Source organism: Littorina saxatilis, linkage group LG7 (genome assembly GCF_037325665.1).
Source record: "Littorina saxatilis isolate snail1 linkage group LG7, US_GU_Lsax_2.0, whole genome shotgun sequence".
NCBI classification, from domain to species: Eukaryota; Metazoa; Mollusca; class Gastropoda; order Littorinimorpha; family Littorinidae; genus Littorina; species Littorina saxatilis.
Window position 1 is genome coordinate 3,800,176 of NC_090251.1, and position 16,815 is coordinate 3,816,990.

General features: G+C 41.4%; 1 protein-coding gene and 1 long non-coding RNA gene across 2 annotated transcripts in view; both read left to right on the forward strand.

The window, feature by feature from the left end:
* The first annotated feature begins 1,716 nt into the window (after positions 1-1,716).
* The window catches only part of LOC138970505 (uncharacterized), a 57,241-nt gene continuing 42,142 nt past the window's right edge, over positions 1,717-16,815 (forward strand). The window contains exons 1-9 of the mRNA XM_070342957.1: positions 1,717-1,801; positions 2,109-2,766; positions 3,334-3,546; positions 3,924-4,178; positions 4,686-4,943; positions 5,086-5,325; positions 7,116-7,409; positions 7,928-8,170; positions 9,812-10,045. Of these exons, the coding sequence (XP_070199058.1) occupies positions 1,757-1,801; positions 2,109-2,766; positions 3,334-3,546; positions 3,924-4,178; positions 4,686-4,943; positions 5,086-5,325; positions 7,116-7,409; positions 7,928-8,170; positions 9,812-10,045 (2,440 nt within the window). The 5' untranslated portion in view covers positions 1,717-1,756. The remainder of the gene's footprint in view (positions 1,802-2,108; positions 2,767-3,333; positions 3,547-3,923; positions 4,179-4,685; positions 4,944-5,085; positions 5,326-7,115; positions 7,410-7,927; positions 8,171-9,811; positions 10,046-16,815) is intronic.
* On the forward strand, positions 10,673-15,731 carry LOC138970510 (uncharacterized). Its single transcript, XR_011456973.1, has 3 exons — positions 10,673-11,284; positions 13,347-13,528; positions 13,945-15,731. It is a non-coding gene; the product is annotated as an uncharacterized lncRNA (long non-coding RNA).

The window sequence follows — 16,815 nt, forward strand, 5'->3', positions numbered from 1 at the left end:
ACCGTTCATGAATGGCCCTTGTATGAATGGCATTCTTTCTGTTGGGATGACGTGTGAACCTCATCATTAGTGACTTGGAAAATCGGTCGGATTTAGGTATCCCCGAAGTCGGTCGGAATTGGATACACTTACCAGGCTACACTCTTCCACACTGACAGGCGCGCACGCACGTACGCACGCACATATGCAACAATAACAATGATAAAAATCAAACTTTTAAAAGCACTTGAAAGTTAATACACAAAGCAACTATTGATTCCCTACGATTATATGATCGTGACTGGCTCTCTTTCCAAGTTGGAACGTTTTCAATCTGCTGTCTGACGTCATCAAAGTGTTGAAAAACGTACGGCAATGTCTATAAAACTCTCACTTGACCACAACATTCACAATGCAGTGCATTCAAGGATTGAAAAAAAACACTGGCGTTGATCAGACACAGTCACTGAATGTTGTTATTTTACAAATGAATCTGCTTAACATTTGGTAAGAAATGACCGTCAAAGTGCCGGGCGGTCGTGAGAATTCAAGGTTTTCAGAGACAGACAGTAAATAACGTGCTCTGAAATAAACACATGCCGAAAAATTCTTTAGTCAGCCAGTTGATCATCTGCCTGACAACGGATAGGAAGTATAAAATTGGTCGCATCATGACAATTTGCTGTGTATGGCGGTCATAGCAGACGATTTGTCTTCAGGACGGTCGTGAGAAAAAATGAGACAGACACCTTGCCCGAGTGACTAGACAGTAAATAACGTGCTCTGAAATAAACACATGCCGAAAAATTCTTTAGTCAGCCAGTTGATCATCTGCCTGACAACGGATAGGAAGTGTAAAATTGGTTGAATCATGACAATTTGCTGTGTATGGCGGTTATAGCAGACGATTTTGTCTGCAGGGCGGTCGTGAGAAAAAATGAGACAGACACCTTGCCCGAGTTACTAGACAGTAAATAACGTGCTCTGAAATGAACACATGCCGAAAAATTCTTTAGTCAGCCAGTTGATTATCTGCCTGACAACGGATAGGAAGTGTAAAATTGGTTGCATCATGACAATTTGCTGTGTATGGCGGTTATAGCGGACGATTTGTCTGCAGGGCGGTCGTGAGAAAAAATGAGACAGACACCTTGCCCGAGTGACAAAATGACCAAGCGCAAGTAGAATAAGCCGTAGTTAGCCTTTCAAAACCCTTTCATATCGTGATTTGATGGAAATTGCTACTTATTAAAAGCATGTTACATCCAAACCTTTTAACAGCCATTCCAACTGAACAGATTTGTAATTAACGTTTTTGAGACAGACACATTTAGAAAAAAGACCGTTTACTTCACATGCGATTGTATCGACTAAACATAAACACATTCATTGTTTTTTTTAACTAAGTGTGTTCATCTATCTCTGTTCTTTGGTTTCTAATGTACTTTTAACTGGATTTCTTTGTGTGTTTTTGTACTGGTGCCTTTGTCTATTGCAATGTGGCTAAAAAGGGAAATCGTGTCTGTCTCATTTCTCACGACCGACCTACCTTTTTCGCTGGTGGGGAATACAAACTTGACTTAAATTCGATCAAAGTTTATTTTTCATATGTAAATTCCGAAGACATTCGACACAGACCAGTGAAAATTCACGACTCAACAAAACGAAACATTTTATTTGATATCAAAGTTAGGGACATACCCGACTCTGAAGACTGTGAAACCTGTCCGTAGCGCTCAATGATGAGTCGTATCTTGTAAAGTTAGACTTGCCACACATGAGCCTCAACGCGAGTGAACTTGACTGGATTGTGATAAACAAGGTAATTTACATGATTGCTATTATTGCATAGAATGTTCTCATGTACTAATGATTATTAATGACACCTTTCTTTTGATGAAAAAGGTTCATAAATACATACATTTTAAAAAGTTTTTCGGATTTTAAATTACCCACATTTTTCACACTTCTTTTTTTTTAATTTTAAGAAGGGGAAGTATAGAAGTACAGCTCTCTTTTATAAGATAATGCATACAACAGTAAATGAGCCTCTGTCAAATTAACAACACTTTTGAGATGATTATTTTTAATCAAAATTACAAAAATGTTGTCTTCATGGTTTTTTTTAGGGAGAGGACAAGATGGACTCTGTAGACTCGGAGGCCTTGTTTGGTTCTGGAGGTGCAGGCAGTGCAGATCCAAAAAGCAACAGGACGGACAGCGGTCAGCCTATCGCTGGCAGTCTCCAAGGCTACCACCAACATCACCCTTTTCCTGGGCAGATGGGGTCACCCTATCTAGTTGGGCAGGGTTATGCTGGTCAGTACCCACATCCCATGGAACAGGAGCACTACCCTTCACAGCCTCAGGGTTATCCTCAACACCGTGAACACGGCTACCCACAGAGCCCTCATGACGGTTTGTACCAGCAGGGTCATCGTTACTCCCATGGGTCTGACCCCGACTTCCAGGGCCATGGTGCAAATTACCCCACCGCAAGGCGGGGCAAGGAGTATCCAAACAACTCTCCCTTCCCCCAGCACCTGATGGGGCGTGGGCGTGGACTGCAGTTCGACTTTTACAATCAACAGCAGCTGGGTCAGCACTTTCACCAAAGGTCGCCAGCCAACCCTGAAGGAGAGGCACGGGCAGAGAGTCTTCCCCAAGCCATGGGGGACCTCAACCTGAAGCAAGACCCCTTTCCACATTGCGATTCTTTTGAAAATCAGCCAGCAGAATTCTATGGTGACGCTATCGGGTCTCCGGAGAGGGACGATTACCAGTCAGGTATGATTCTAGGTCCTCATGTGCTTAGTGTTACTTGCAGGTATAGCATTGTGAGCAGAGATAAATTTTAATATGGCACTGGAAGTTTGAACGATGGAAGCTAACAAAGGTCGCTATAATTTTGCTTCGAACTTGTTCTTGTTTGTGTCCACAGCATCATACATTTCTAACCTGCATCTTGTGCCAGGTACACATAGGGACACAAATTATGAGAAGGCAAAATGTTAACTCTTTTAAAGTTTGTGCTGTTTGTTGTCTTTGTCAATGTGAGCTTTCTACAGAGAAAATAAATCTCCAAAGGAGCTACAGTTATGAGTCCAAGCGAAGCTAAGTACCGTGTGTGCACAGACTTTACATAGATGTTTGCATACTGTGGGACTTTTCAACAGATAAGTAACTATATGGAATTACACAGATGCAAAGTCCCACAATATGCTACAGACTTTTATCTTGATGTGACATTTTCAGGAGGAGCATACGCCTAGATCCAACTAGAGTATTTCCTCTTATAGAGTATTTCCTCTTTGTTTTGTCTTCATGACTGATTCCTACCCCTGTGTTTTGCAGATTTTGTGGTTCTGGAAGATACCCGTCCCCAAGAGAGTCCACAGCACCACCATCACTTCCACCTGCAAGTGACAGATTTGCCTGACGCCATTACAACCAAGGAACTAGTGGCTTTTTTTGAGAACCGCAAGGAGAGTGGAGGAGGACCAGTGACGGATGTCAACCACAACCAGTCGACCAGATCTGCAGCTATTTACTTCTTTGAATCAGACAGTAACTTGAGTAAGATTGAACATCATTGATCATTCATACGATTGTTTGCTGCAGGAGTACCGATAGTCATGTGCAGAGGACAAATTTTGACTCATATGAGATCTGTTCATATTTAGTTTCCAGGTTTCATTGCTTGATTTGTTTAACCCAAAGTCAGGAATTTTAGTAAAAAATAAGATATACATATATAAAAAAAAAAACACCACTTAGTTTCACTGTCAAGGATTGTTAAGGTTGAATCGTGCATCACTTTTTGAACAGTTATGTATCTATAAATTTCAACTTTCTTGTGAAGTTTTATTAACAATCAATCATTAAAAGTTCAAACGTTAAGACAGATTTGATTGATATTCAGTTTAACATTGTGTTTTCAACAGCAATAGAGCGGATCATGAAAAAGAGACCACTACTATTGAAGAACAAGAAAATCACAGTAAAACCGGTGTCAGCTGAGCAGCAAGAAGCTAAGACAGAGGTAAAAACTGTGGAGATCAGAGGCCTTACCACAGAGAAGGATACAGAGATGAGCATCTTGTATTTTGAAAATCCCAGGAAAGGAGGTGGTGACATTGAGAACAGTAATTGGGATGACAAGGAAAAAATCCTGTACATCACCTTCGAAGAACCTGAAGGTATGCTTATATTTCCAGTGTAAAGTCTTGTATCATCTCTGAAGAGCATGGGAGTTATCATAAACTGTGCAAAAAAGTTATTGTGACAACTTTTGCACCCCAACTAAAGCATTCATTCCTGCGTCATTTCATTCAAACTTTTTGTATGCCATTTAAGGCACTTAACTTGACTATTTGACACACTGCTAGTATCAAAGATTTGTGTGTACAGGGGTCACTTAAATTGCTGATCTTTTGTATGTTTGTTGGTTAGTGTAATGGATTGAAAAAAAAGTAGTTTTTGTCAATGGACAGATGGAAAGCATGCAATTGTTATAGAAAGTCAGGTCGGAAATGCTGTAAAATATGTTACACACACACACACACACACACACACACACACACACACACACGCACACACACACGCACACACACACACACACACACACGCACGCTTGCATGCATGCATGACGGTACACACACACACACACATTTTTCGTATATTTCATTTACTTTGTATTCTTCCAGTTGCGAAAAGTGTGGCATCGAAGGGACACAAGGTTGGTGGCAATGTACTGGAGGTAATGCTGTACACTCCTCCAGTTGAGGTTGAACCAGGGGAGATGGAGCCATCGTGCACCGTGGAAGTGCGAGGATTCGACCCTGCTAAGCCTGACCTCTATGAGATGTACTTCTCAAATCCAAAGAACGGTGGGGATGACATTGCTGATCTGCGCTTCAGTAAGGATAAGAGTGTGATGTACATCACATTTGAATCTCCCGAAGGTAAGGGAAAAAACATCTTCTTGTTTGTTTGGTTGGTTGGTTGGTTGGTTGGTTGGTTGGTTGGTTTAATTATTTGTTTGCAAGTTGGACTTTTTGGGGTATTTAATTAGGTCATACAGCGACTATTTGTATGTATTTGCAGTGGCCGACCGTGTTGCAAGTCTGCCTCACAAAGTTGGAGGGCAGCTGCTTGAAGTCATGATTGCTCCAATTGAGGATCCCACCCCTCCTTCAACTGTCATGGTCAAAGGCTTAGATCTGAGGAAAGGTGAAGTGTGTCGCTTCTACTTCGAGAATCCAAGGAAGGGAGGTGGAGATATCTCTGAACTTGTTGTGGATGAGGATCAAGAAGCCATTTTCATCACTTTTGAAGACCCGGAAGGTAGGCCTACATGGGATAAAGTGTAACTACCACGATAAATATTAGTTAACACTTTTTACCCCACCTTTGTTGACCAAGTTTTTTTTAGCCGAGACCAGCTGTGCTGCAGCAGGTCACTCAGAATTGTAGTAACTGTGTAGAACTGTGTATCAACACGCTGGAATGCAGGCGCTAGATCGACGTTACAGGAAGCGACTGAAGTGACTGTGTGTATGGATATATGCGTACCAGGTCAGATAGAGCAATATGAGTGGGTACGGATATATCCGTACCTGGGAGACAATGAGTTAATGTCTGATAAACAAAGGGAAATAACCGCTCTATTTACATGGGACATGCAAGTGTAATAGAGTAAGTAAGAGTTATGGGGAACCAATCTCCTGGCACCTGATACAAAAACAAGCAATGAAACAAACAAGCTACTATCAAATATTCCAAGAAATATTTCAAAAAGTGTGATTTTGGTCATACTATCCTAAACATCTCCAAACTAGTGCAGCAGGAGATGAATTCTTAATCTTAGTCTTTACATTAAAGGCACAGTCAGCCTCCCATAAACCATCACAGACACTGTCAGGCTTTTACACACAGTACAAACACCCTTTCATTTAAACACTCACCGCTTGAGAACATCCTAGGTGCCCTCCGTAAAGAGCGAACAATTTTTAAAGAATTTATTTTTGCGTGGTTTATCTTGCCCCTGAGCCATAGTGAACCCGTGTGATTCAGTTTCCCTTTTTCACAATTCAGTCGTCAGTTTCTGATTTCAATGTGACTTGCTGTAAGCTTATCTGCAATAGCACGTTATTGTGTACAGTTGTACCTCTGAATCTAAAACGCAACAAACGGCTGCAAGTCACACGAACTAGAGCGGTGGCGTTATGCAGAACCGCCGTCTGCTATGAGAAAGACGTTTTGCGTGACACGTTTCCGGGCTTTTCTTTTTTCAAACTTTCAAAACTTCAAATTGTACTGATCTTGTTTTGATGAAAAAAGAATTCTGTTATGATTTAAGAATGTTTGTGTAACAAGCTGTCAATTTATTATTCATATTTTAAAAGTTAGGTCTAGCATCAAAACAAGGCGCCTGATAGTCCGTTTGGATAGTCCACGAAAATAAATTCTTTGAAAATGTCTCTCTCAACAGAAAGCAGCCAGGATGTTCCCGTTCGGTGAGCGTTCAAATGAAAGTATGCTTGCACTGTCTGTAGATTTTCGGGGACCTCAGTGATGGTTTACAGGAGGCATACTGTGCTTTTAATCTCAGAACAGTGGTCCCATGAAAGAAGGGGGGAGGGGTAACAACTTGCAATTTTCTTCTCAGTTTATTATACGTCCAGAATATTACTTATAATAAAAGGTTGAGCATGCGATGACTGAGTGTATATACAATATACATGCATATGTATATAATGTACACAACTTCCATACAGTCAGTAAGGGGCACTAAGGGTAAGAAGTGCCTACAGTGGAACCATGGACCACTTTTAAGACCTCTAACAATCTGAGAAAATCAGGTCTTAAAAAGGATGGGGAGGGGGAGGGGGTGGGGTCTTAAAAGGAGGGTTCCACTGTAATGAAATAAACACTAACATCTTATTGTCAGATCAGTTTTATGAAGCTTGTATATGGTGCAAGAGGATTGACTTATAAATGTGCAATACAAAATCATGTTTGTGAACTAAAAGGATAACTTGGAAAATGTAAACTTCTTCACAATATTATCATAGGCTTGACAGCAAAACAAAAAGACCTTTAATTTTTGCTCTTTGTTGAATCCTTTTTTAAAGTGGCACAGAAAGTTATCACCATGCCACACAACATTGGAGGCCGTGACCTTGAGGTGTCCTTGTACACGCCAAAGAAAGCAGCACCAATGCGACACAAGTCCCAGGAGCCTGCAGAGGAAGAAGAGGAAGCTCCACTGCGAACTGTTGTGTTTCTTATTGGTCAGGAGACTTCAGAGAGCGAGGACACCTACGCCCTTTACTTTGAAAGCCCTCGACATGGGGGTGGAGAGGTGGAGGCAGTCAACATTGACAAAGAGAAAGGCCTTGTTTATGTCACCTTTGAGGAGCCTTCAGGTTAGTGAGCTTGCGGGGTATTTAGAAAATGAAGGAAGTGATCATGGGCTTACCTCAGGTCTCTATTTGCAAAATTCTTCAAGAGGAGGAGTGTTATTGTTCATGAATGCAGTTGCTTTCCAAGGAGTTCTTTTGAAAATGGATCTGAAACTTTTTGGTCATTTCTTGCACCAAATAAGTAGTGTTGAAATACTAATGTGAAGAAAAAAACCAACAACAGGTTATTATCAGATAACACTCATTTTACTTATGGGATCACATACCTTTCAGTATCCTTTTTTCCTGTAAAACCAGGACCACAACATTAATTATCAATTTATTTGCCTCAACCTTTTTAACAAGGTGACAGAAACATGCAGTGGAGTATCAAGTATTGGAAACCGTAGTGTGGAAGATAAAATGAAAATGAAAGATATGCTTACTTGTGCTCAGGTGCATGTGCTCATACATATTGATTAAACAGATATCACTTTGACTGTAGAAAAGAACAGTTGAAACACCCCTGTTACAATGTGCAGTGGCGGAGAGCGTGGTGGGGAAAACGCACAGGATCGCAGGTCATCAAGTGGAGGTCACGCTTTACCAACCCCCCAAGCCCAGGCCTACGTACCCCAACAAGCTGCTGTTCAAGAACATCGCGGACAGCACTACGCGCGACTGCCTCTGTATGTACCTAGAACGTATCACAGGTCAGGATCCTGCCAAAGTTTTGTACGGGGACGAAGTGGGAACCGTACTGGTCACCTTTGCCGAAGAGCCAGGTTTGTGAAATTATTGCAATCTTCTTTCATGAAGCGTTTGATACATGGTGCAGCAGTTAGGCACCGCATGGGTCCTGCACCTCCGCTTTTGGTCATGGACGTTTATCGGGCGTCCCTCCCCTAGATCGACTGCCTACCAGGGCTGTTGAGCTCAGTCTGCCCACCGATGAGTAGAACACAACGGCCCCTCGCTTTGTTTAGCCCGCCAGCAGAAGCGGTATACCGGGGTTAGGCCACTGTCATCCCTAACAGCTTTCTTGGAGCCAGAAGTGAGAGTTGAGTGTTGAGTGAGGACCAGTGTTCCCGTCCATCCCCAAAGGGGGAGCAGCTGCCAGGTTCACAAAGGTGCTACCTCTCCTCAGACACCCCATACACCCCATTATTGCAATGTGAGGCTCCTCCGATGCGGGGGCACCTGCCAATAAAGGACAACTTTTGGTGTCCCTTTCCCTGTTAACTTTATGAAACTGTCATGAAAGGACACCTTAAAGGCACAGTAAGCCTCCCGTAAACCATCACAGAGCTCCCCGAGCGTCTAAATACAGTACAAGCATACTTCCATTTGAACGCTCACCGAACGGGAACATCCTGGCTGCTTTCTGTCGAGCGTGAGACATTTTCCAAGAATTTATTTTCGTGGACTTGGCCCTGAAGAACAATGGCGCCTCGTTTTTGCGCTAGACCTAACTTTTAAAATCTAAATAATAAATTGACAGCTTGTTACACAAACATTCTTTAATCATAAAAGAATTCGTTTTTCATCAAGACAAGATCAGAACAATTCGAAGTTGTGAAAGTTTAAAAAAAGAAAAGCCCGGAAGCAGGGTCACGCAAGGGTCGTAGCAGACGACGGCCCGGTTTATCAGTGCAAATCGCCGTTCCTCTCAACAGTCAAAAGCCATCGCTAGAGTTCTTGTGAACCACAGCCGTTGTTTCGTGCATAAAAAACATGCTATTGTAGATAAGCTCACGTCGAGTCGCATTCAAATGACTAACTATGACGACTGCATTGTGAAAAGGGGGAAAACTGGATCACACGGGTTCACGATAGCTCAGGGGTAAGATAAACCACGCAAAAATAAATTCTTTGAAAATTGTTCGCTCTTTACGGAGGGCACCTAGGATCTTCTCAATTGGTGAGTGTTTAAATGAAAGGGTGTTTGTACTGTGTGTAAAAGCCTGACCGTATCTGTGATTGTTTACGGGAGGCTTACTCTGCCTTTAAGTGAACCGACAGCTCGGGTTGGTCCCAAGGGTTCCGCAGATTACCATGATTGATGTAGTTTGATGCTGCATTTAAAAACCACCGGTGCATTAACTGCATGTACAGCTTTCCTCATTCATGAAATTGTAATGTGTTGTGAGGGCACCCAATCAAAAATAATTTGTTTAAATTTTTGATCTGTTCAGTCTCACTGCTGTGCTCTTCTTGATTTGCATTTATCAGTCCAACAAAAAAATCCCCTAGTGTAGACACTTTTTTTGGTTATCTGTTCTCGTGGACATACCTTGAAATACATTTGAAGGACAAATTATTCTAGTAACACACACACACACACACACACACACACACACACACACACACACACACACACACACACACTCCCATTAAAATGGCAACATACGTGTGTTTTCCCTTAGATCTAGTCAAGACTGCACAGTTCTGCCAGAAGAGGAAGTTGGAAGGACGGCAGCTGACTGTGGCCAAGGTTCCAATCTCCAACTGTCTGTTGGTGGAAAATCTCAATGACAGGACGACAGAGGACACTGTGGAGCTGTACTTTGAGAACAAGCGCAGTGGAGGGGGTGCTGTGGAGAAAGTAGAGATGGTGCCAGAGGAGAACAAGTGTTTCGTCTTCTTTGAAGATCATGAGGGTGAGTTATGGCTGTGAAATTTGGATGAGGAGATGCAAATGAAACAGATGCTTACTTGTGTGTGCATATATATTTGCTACTAGATGATTACCCGCTTCGCCGGGAAGAAGTAGAGGCGAATACCCGGCCGTCGCCGGGGACCCGGCTTTGCCGGGTGTACGCCGGCATCGCCGGCGCACGAAGGAAGGGAGATCTAAAAATAGTAACGTGCAGTGACCTTCTAAATATAGTAACGTACAAACGGGAATATCGATTGACGCCGGCGCACGAAGGAAGGGAGATCTAAAAATAGTAACGTGCAGTGAAAAACGAAAATCGGTTCAGCGCTGCGCGCTGAGAGCACGTGTTGAAATATCTCATCGATCAGGTTGTGTCCGGGGTCTCTGTCAATAAGCCCACCAAATTTGAAGCAGATCCATCGAGAACTTTGGCCGTGCATGGCGATCAATCACACACACACACACACACACACACAGACACAAGTCGTATATATATAGATACTCATATCTTGGATGACTTGTTATTTAGAACCTCTAATGTCCTGTCCATCTGTTTATTTTGATGACGGCGTTTGAAGTTAACACCAATTTGTTTTATCCGCAACAAGCTTCTGGTGATTACTCAGGGGTGTTGCTAGACATTTTTATGTTGGGACATTTGGCCAAAACTGTCAGAATGCTTTAGGACATTTTGAAAAAATTTCGGCCATTATTTTGGCTCATCGAAAGTCACCGCAACATTGAAGCACAAGAGGTAATCATTGTCTTAGGAACATAGAACATACTGCAACTGAAACAATCAGCTTTGTTGATTTAAGTAAAACACAAAGACACCAATTCTTTAAAACTTTTTCAAACCTTTAACTTTAAAGGAAAAGTCCAAGGTTTAGGGTCACTTTTGATATGTTGACCCTCTTAATTCATCAACCACAAATGCGTGTGTAAAAATGAACACAGAAATCCAAAAAGTATACTTTGACTCGTTTTTGGTTGTTCTGAATCGTTCCATCGCGCGCGCAGTCTTGGCTCATGACCTTGTGCACATACGTGTGCTACGTCACGAGCCTTGAACAACAAACATGGCCGGCTCAAGCAGTGAGGAAGACAAGTGGAATACCGACCGGTTTTCAGCCAGCCTGAGGTTTTAGCGTGCCCGTTTGAGCCTCTTCGTCGTCAAAATGCTGGCGAGGCCACAAGGAACTGCTTGAAACAGAGCCAGCATAAGCGGCAATACGAAATGGTATGTGATTCTCTTTGTTGTGATGTTGACACACTACTAGTCCGTAGTCGCTACCTCTTGCATGCTAGATCTAAGTCAGGTGTGTTTTTCACAGATCAGTTGATGTGCTTCCACAGATCTGTAAGCATGTAAAGATCATTGATTTATGCTATTATTTCAGGCATCTGGTGTTGTTTATTTTCCTATCTTTAATCAAGGATTTCGTCCTTGAACTGCCCAGTTTAGAATAAATGTTTCCACAGTGATGTTCACACGCGACTATCCTTATTTTCTCTTGGAATTCTGAGTAATTTTTCAGTCACACAACGAAACATGTAGACAGCAAGTTAACATTGCGCAAAGTCTGTTTCTTGCGGACAAAACTGCAATTATCCTGGTATTTTTATTTGCGACAGTAAGACACTACATGACATCGACACCACTAAACAGTGAAACTTTTTTGAAATGGCGGTGGGCTGCTTTCATGTGCTAATACTAATAGTGATCCTGACATTTTTCTTGCGAAACGGTCAAAGGGAAGTAATAAATGAATTTAGTTTTTTAAACGAGCACACGTGATTTCCGATCTCAAACTAGATCTGAAATCATAAGATTTTCTGAGCAGTGGCGAAACGCTGATGGCTAGTGATATCGCAAGCCGTTTTGGAAGCAAATAAGCACTGTCAGACATATGCTGAAACACGATTACAGCAGTTCAAACTTTTTGATCATTGATTTTTAGGAGTACGCAATGTCGGACAGTCACACTACAAAAAGACAATGCGTTAGTGCATAGATCGGTATTCTCAAACGTCACGAACAGACAGTACGTTGCTACTATATTATTTTACTGTATTAACAAACAGACCTGTTTACCAGTACGATTTGGGCGTATTTTGTACGCCAAATTATTATCAGTACGCAAATACGCGACACACGCACAAAATACGCATAAGAAAAAATCTAGAATACGTTTTCCGATGTTGGTGTGATGATTACGGGATGGTACAACTGATACCGGTTTCGGTCGAAGGGAGATAACCATGACAGCGAGTCTTCAGCTGTGGAAACCTTGTTCAGTTGTTGGCACGTGCGATCGTCTGGACAATCGTGGCAAAATGAAGCGGTAAAATGTGCCAGTTTCGGATGACTGTACCAAGTCTAAACAGCAGAAGCAGCAGATTTTCTTGGAGAAATGTAAGAAATAGCCAGGAATTGTGGAGTCTACTATGGGAAAAAGTCATGCACACTGCAAGTATTGTACATCAGATTTCTCCGTTGTCCATGCTGGGAAATATGACATCGAACGACACTGCACTGCAGTTCCAAAACTCACATGGACAAGGTTGCTGCAAAGAAATCCGCTGAAAGCTGCCAAGGAATTATTAAGTTCATTCCCGCAAAGCAAATCCTGCCAGAAGAAAAGGCTGTAGTCCGTGCTGAAGCAATGTTTTCTGAGATGATTGCGAAAAATGAACTTGCCACTGTCAAGCCGCAGATGTTATTTCACGAACTTCATCTTTTCATTATCAATCTGCTTGGAAGACACTGGTTATAATGTTATAAACTGACAGGTAAATAAAATTGTTTTATCCCTGTTGTATTCGCGGAAGGAGTTAAATTCTGAAGATGTTCACAAGACATGCTATTCTTACACAAACACGTTTGCACCCACGGCGTACGTTTTGCCTAGCCCATATGGCTTTGCTTGCAAAGTACACCAACTTTTTGAAAAATACACTTAACTTTTTGAAAAAGTACTCTTGCCTCAGGTTTTGGGTAAACAGGTCTGAACAAAACCTCACAGTCCCATTAAAAATGTGTGGTGTGTGCCGAAAAGCAACCATATGAGATTCAGTCAGTGGGACCCTGAATCTACCTGGGGTTAAATCGGGTTATTGACTCTCATTGCATGAATTTTTAAACTGAATATATACATTACATGTACTACTGTTCGTGTTGTTTTTGTGATCCAGTGCAATTTCTGTGTATACCTTAGAATCTCAAGGTAATTTTTGAACGAGGCATACAGATGATACATGTTGCCATGATCACAGAGTGATACGTGTATTTTGCTTATCAGGTGTCAGTGCAGAAACTCCAAGAGGGAACGAAATTCAAATACAATGTATCTGGAAAACCTGGATGAGGAGATAGACAGCCTAACAGCACATCCTCCTATGTTTGCTCGGACATCTACTACCTTCAAACTGCATACTATGCGTACACACAGGAATATGGACGACTCAACATTGATCAAAATGGGTAAGTAACACAACACAAACAGATGATTTCCATTATGATAGATTTATTTATCTGAAAGTAAAATTGACAACAGAGTGTACAATTTGTTTTCAAATACGAAAATATCACATTGGGTTAAAAAAAAAAACACCATCATATATCATTAAAACTATTCTTTATTTCTAAACACATACATATCAGCATAGTTTATTCGTGTAAACATCCTCATTTCGGTTCCCAGTCTATCTGAAATCAAGGTAAGATATATGCCCCAAAAAAATAGCGATCACACAGTGCTTCAGCATGAATTTGAAAACCTGCTCTACGTCACATAGACACAGCGTGTCTTATGATTCTATCCACCCTCTCCAAACAAACACGTACACGTTTTCTCTGGCTCAAACTAAGCTGCTGTTTTATTCTGTCTTGCTTTGCAGGAAATACAGGCACGTCGCTTACCCATAACAGGCAGCTGGTGCGCTAGCGAGTGGGGTTTCTCGGCATAAGCATCAGAGTACCATTACCAACCTGTGCAGTCAAAACAATCAGAAATATTTTCCCAAACGGATGAAGAGTGGGGTTCAAACTCCCTGAGCTACAGAAGGCTGAAATATACTTTTACAAATCGTGTGACTGTGTTGAACAGATTCCTGCATGGTTTGAAGATGATACTGGGTTGTCACGTGGTCCGGTACATGGTTCACATTCTGCAACATTTTGTTCCAGACTTTTTCCACTGTTGGTCCACTCCTGCATCAGGTAGTCAGTCCATGAGCCGGTCAGCATAGCCTGTGTCCAGTATTGTCCGTTTGCCTGTTGCCTGAAACATGGTTGTTTGGAAGTAACTAACGATCTCTGCACACATTTTAACATGTGAATAAGAACAGAAAAAGTTTGTCAAAAGTATACATAGTTTAATTTGCATTTACTTCAAGGCCAGACTTTCTTCTCGTTCATTATTTCTTCATAAAGGTTCTGGAAATTAACAAAATGTTGACCCCTATCAAGGCCTCCTAACTTTTTTTTTAAATGCAGGTCGGTTTGTTGTCATCTGTGCATTACTTCCTCTTGCCACCCGTGCGGTCATTGCCACCAGGTATCTCAACAATCAAACCGTCTATACAGGCTTAAAGGCACGTCCTTTTTCAAAACAGGATTGCTCACTACACAGATCTGCGAAGACTTTTACATAGAAAAAAAAATCTCTTGACTTGAACATATACCAGGAATAAACATCCTGACTGGTTTTTGGAGCTGGATTTTTTTAGGGAATGTTTTACACGTGTGGCGTTAAAGAAATTAATTCATAAAATTCTACATTCCCAAAGAGAGTACCCATACAGAGTGTTCAGTTCTGGTATTTTTCAAAACGGAAGGATGGCTATATCCCATGTAAAAGCCTGGTAAGATTTGAGATTTTGAACTCAATCGTTTACACGGGAAGGGCTGTCCACTTAAGAGGACGCATCCATGCCTGGATGAGAAATACACTGATAACACAGAAAAAGCACGCGTTTAACCTGCATATTCACACAACTGGTTCAGAGGCCCGGTAAAGGGAACACATATTAGTTATTTTAAGAGAACATCACGAAGACCTAATTATTAAATTAAAGCCTTTCTGCACGAATGTACATCTTCTATGAATTATATTCTAAAACGCCACATGTGTAATTCATTCCACACACAAAATCCAGCTCCAAGAAGCAGTGAGGCTGTTGATTATTGGTATGTGTTCAAGTCGACAGATGATTTTTCCTGTGTAAACTGAGCCTTGGCAGATCTGATATAGTGAGCAAAGACCTGCATTTTTTTTAAACGTGTTCAGAGGCCTTGAAATGGTTAAACATTTTGTTTATTTCAAGTAGTCTTTATGAAGAAAAAATTAACAATAAGGAAGGCAAATGGGTTGAAATGCAAATTAGATTCCTTTTGACGAACTTTTTATGTTCTTCTTCACGTGTTACATTATGCGTACGTAGATCGCAAGATATTTTCGAAAAAATTCATAGGTAAGCCAATCTGCAAACGGACACAAATTCACAATATTTATGAAGCCAATAAATTTGACTCAAGAACAAAGCTTATGTGTTTGAGGTGATGTGCATGGGTATGAATGTTGAATGAGTCCGTCAAAGATACCCTCCATGTCGCCTTACAGTGGAACCTACCATTAAAATTATACCACCTTAAATTACCTTGCTCTTTCAAATGTACTGCTTAAACTTCTTGAACATGCAACTCTTGCTGTCTACCATCAAGACCATCAGGTCAACAACATACTCGTGAATGTTTTGTTTTGGTCTATAATTAAAAATTTCAGAAAATACCCTTTTTCATATTTTTTATTCGGAAGCATACTAACTTTATTTGAAACTACTTCGACAGATATAGTTTTGCAGGTTGACGGGAGGTGAGTTACGAAAGAAATTCAATCCATATGTCGCTCAGCACAGAAAGCATAAACGATTAACATGAGTAGAAATGAACTTGTACTTGTTTTCATAATGTATTATTTGGATGGTATCTGTCAAAGACACTTTCTCGTTTTTTTGCAAAGCTAGAATAAGGCACTAATTTTCAAAACAAAACAAAAATCTTACGATGAATGGCACGTTGGTTTTCTCCTGTGGTGATTCTGGACGGTAGGAACAGGACTGGTCAACAGTTGCGTTGTGATCACGGAGAACCGGGAAATCTGGAATGGTCACGGAGTCAGTGTCTAGTGACCTGTTCTGACCAGTGGCCGTGAGTGATGATGAAAGGTCTGGAAGTAAAAGAAGAGAGAAAATGAGTGTGAGTATAAATCAATTCGAAAGTATGCTTCTGATCTATACAGTACACTGAACATTTAGACACCCTCTGGAAGTCGTCTGGATGTGTATCCATGTTGTAGCAATTAGACTGGTTATGCGTCTCTCAGTCAATGCAGAAAGATTAATTCCCTGCACAATTCGTAATCTTCTTGTCTCTAGCATGCAGGTCTCTGTTTACCTTACCGGTTGCACATCCACCAAAAGTTTAGATCTGGTAAAAATAGCATTAAACCATGATTCCAGCAAACGCTGCCAATTTCATGAATTGATATCAGGGGATAGTTTGCGACTGAATAGAATAGATAACGTGACACACGCATTGTCTTACGTGTCCACCACCCTGACTACGTTTTACTCTTACTCTTAGCTCAACTCAGACCGTTCTGTAACTCTGTAGATCTAGCCTGTGGCGCATCTGTACTTCAGCGAATATCAGCTGGACCCAGACACACTGTTCTGCACCAATTCCTATTCGCTGCGCAGCAAAACAAT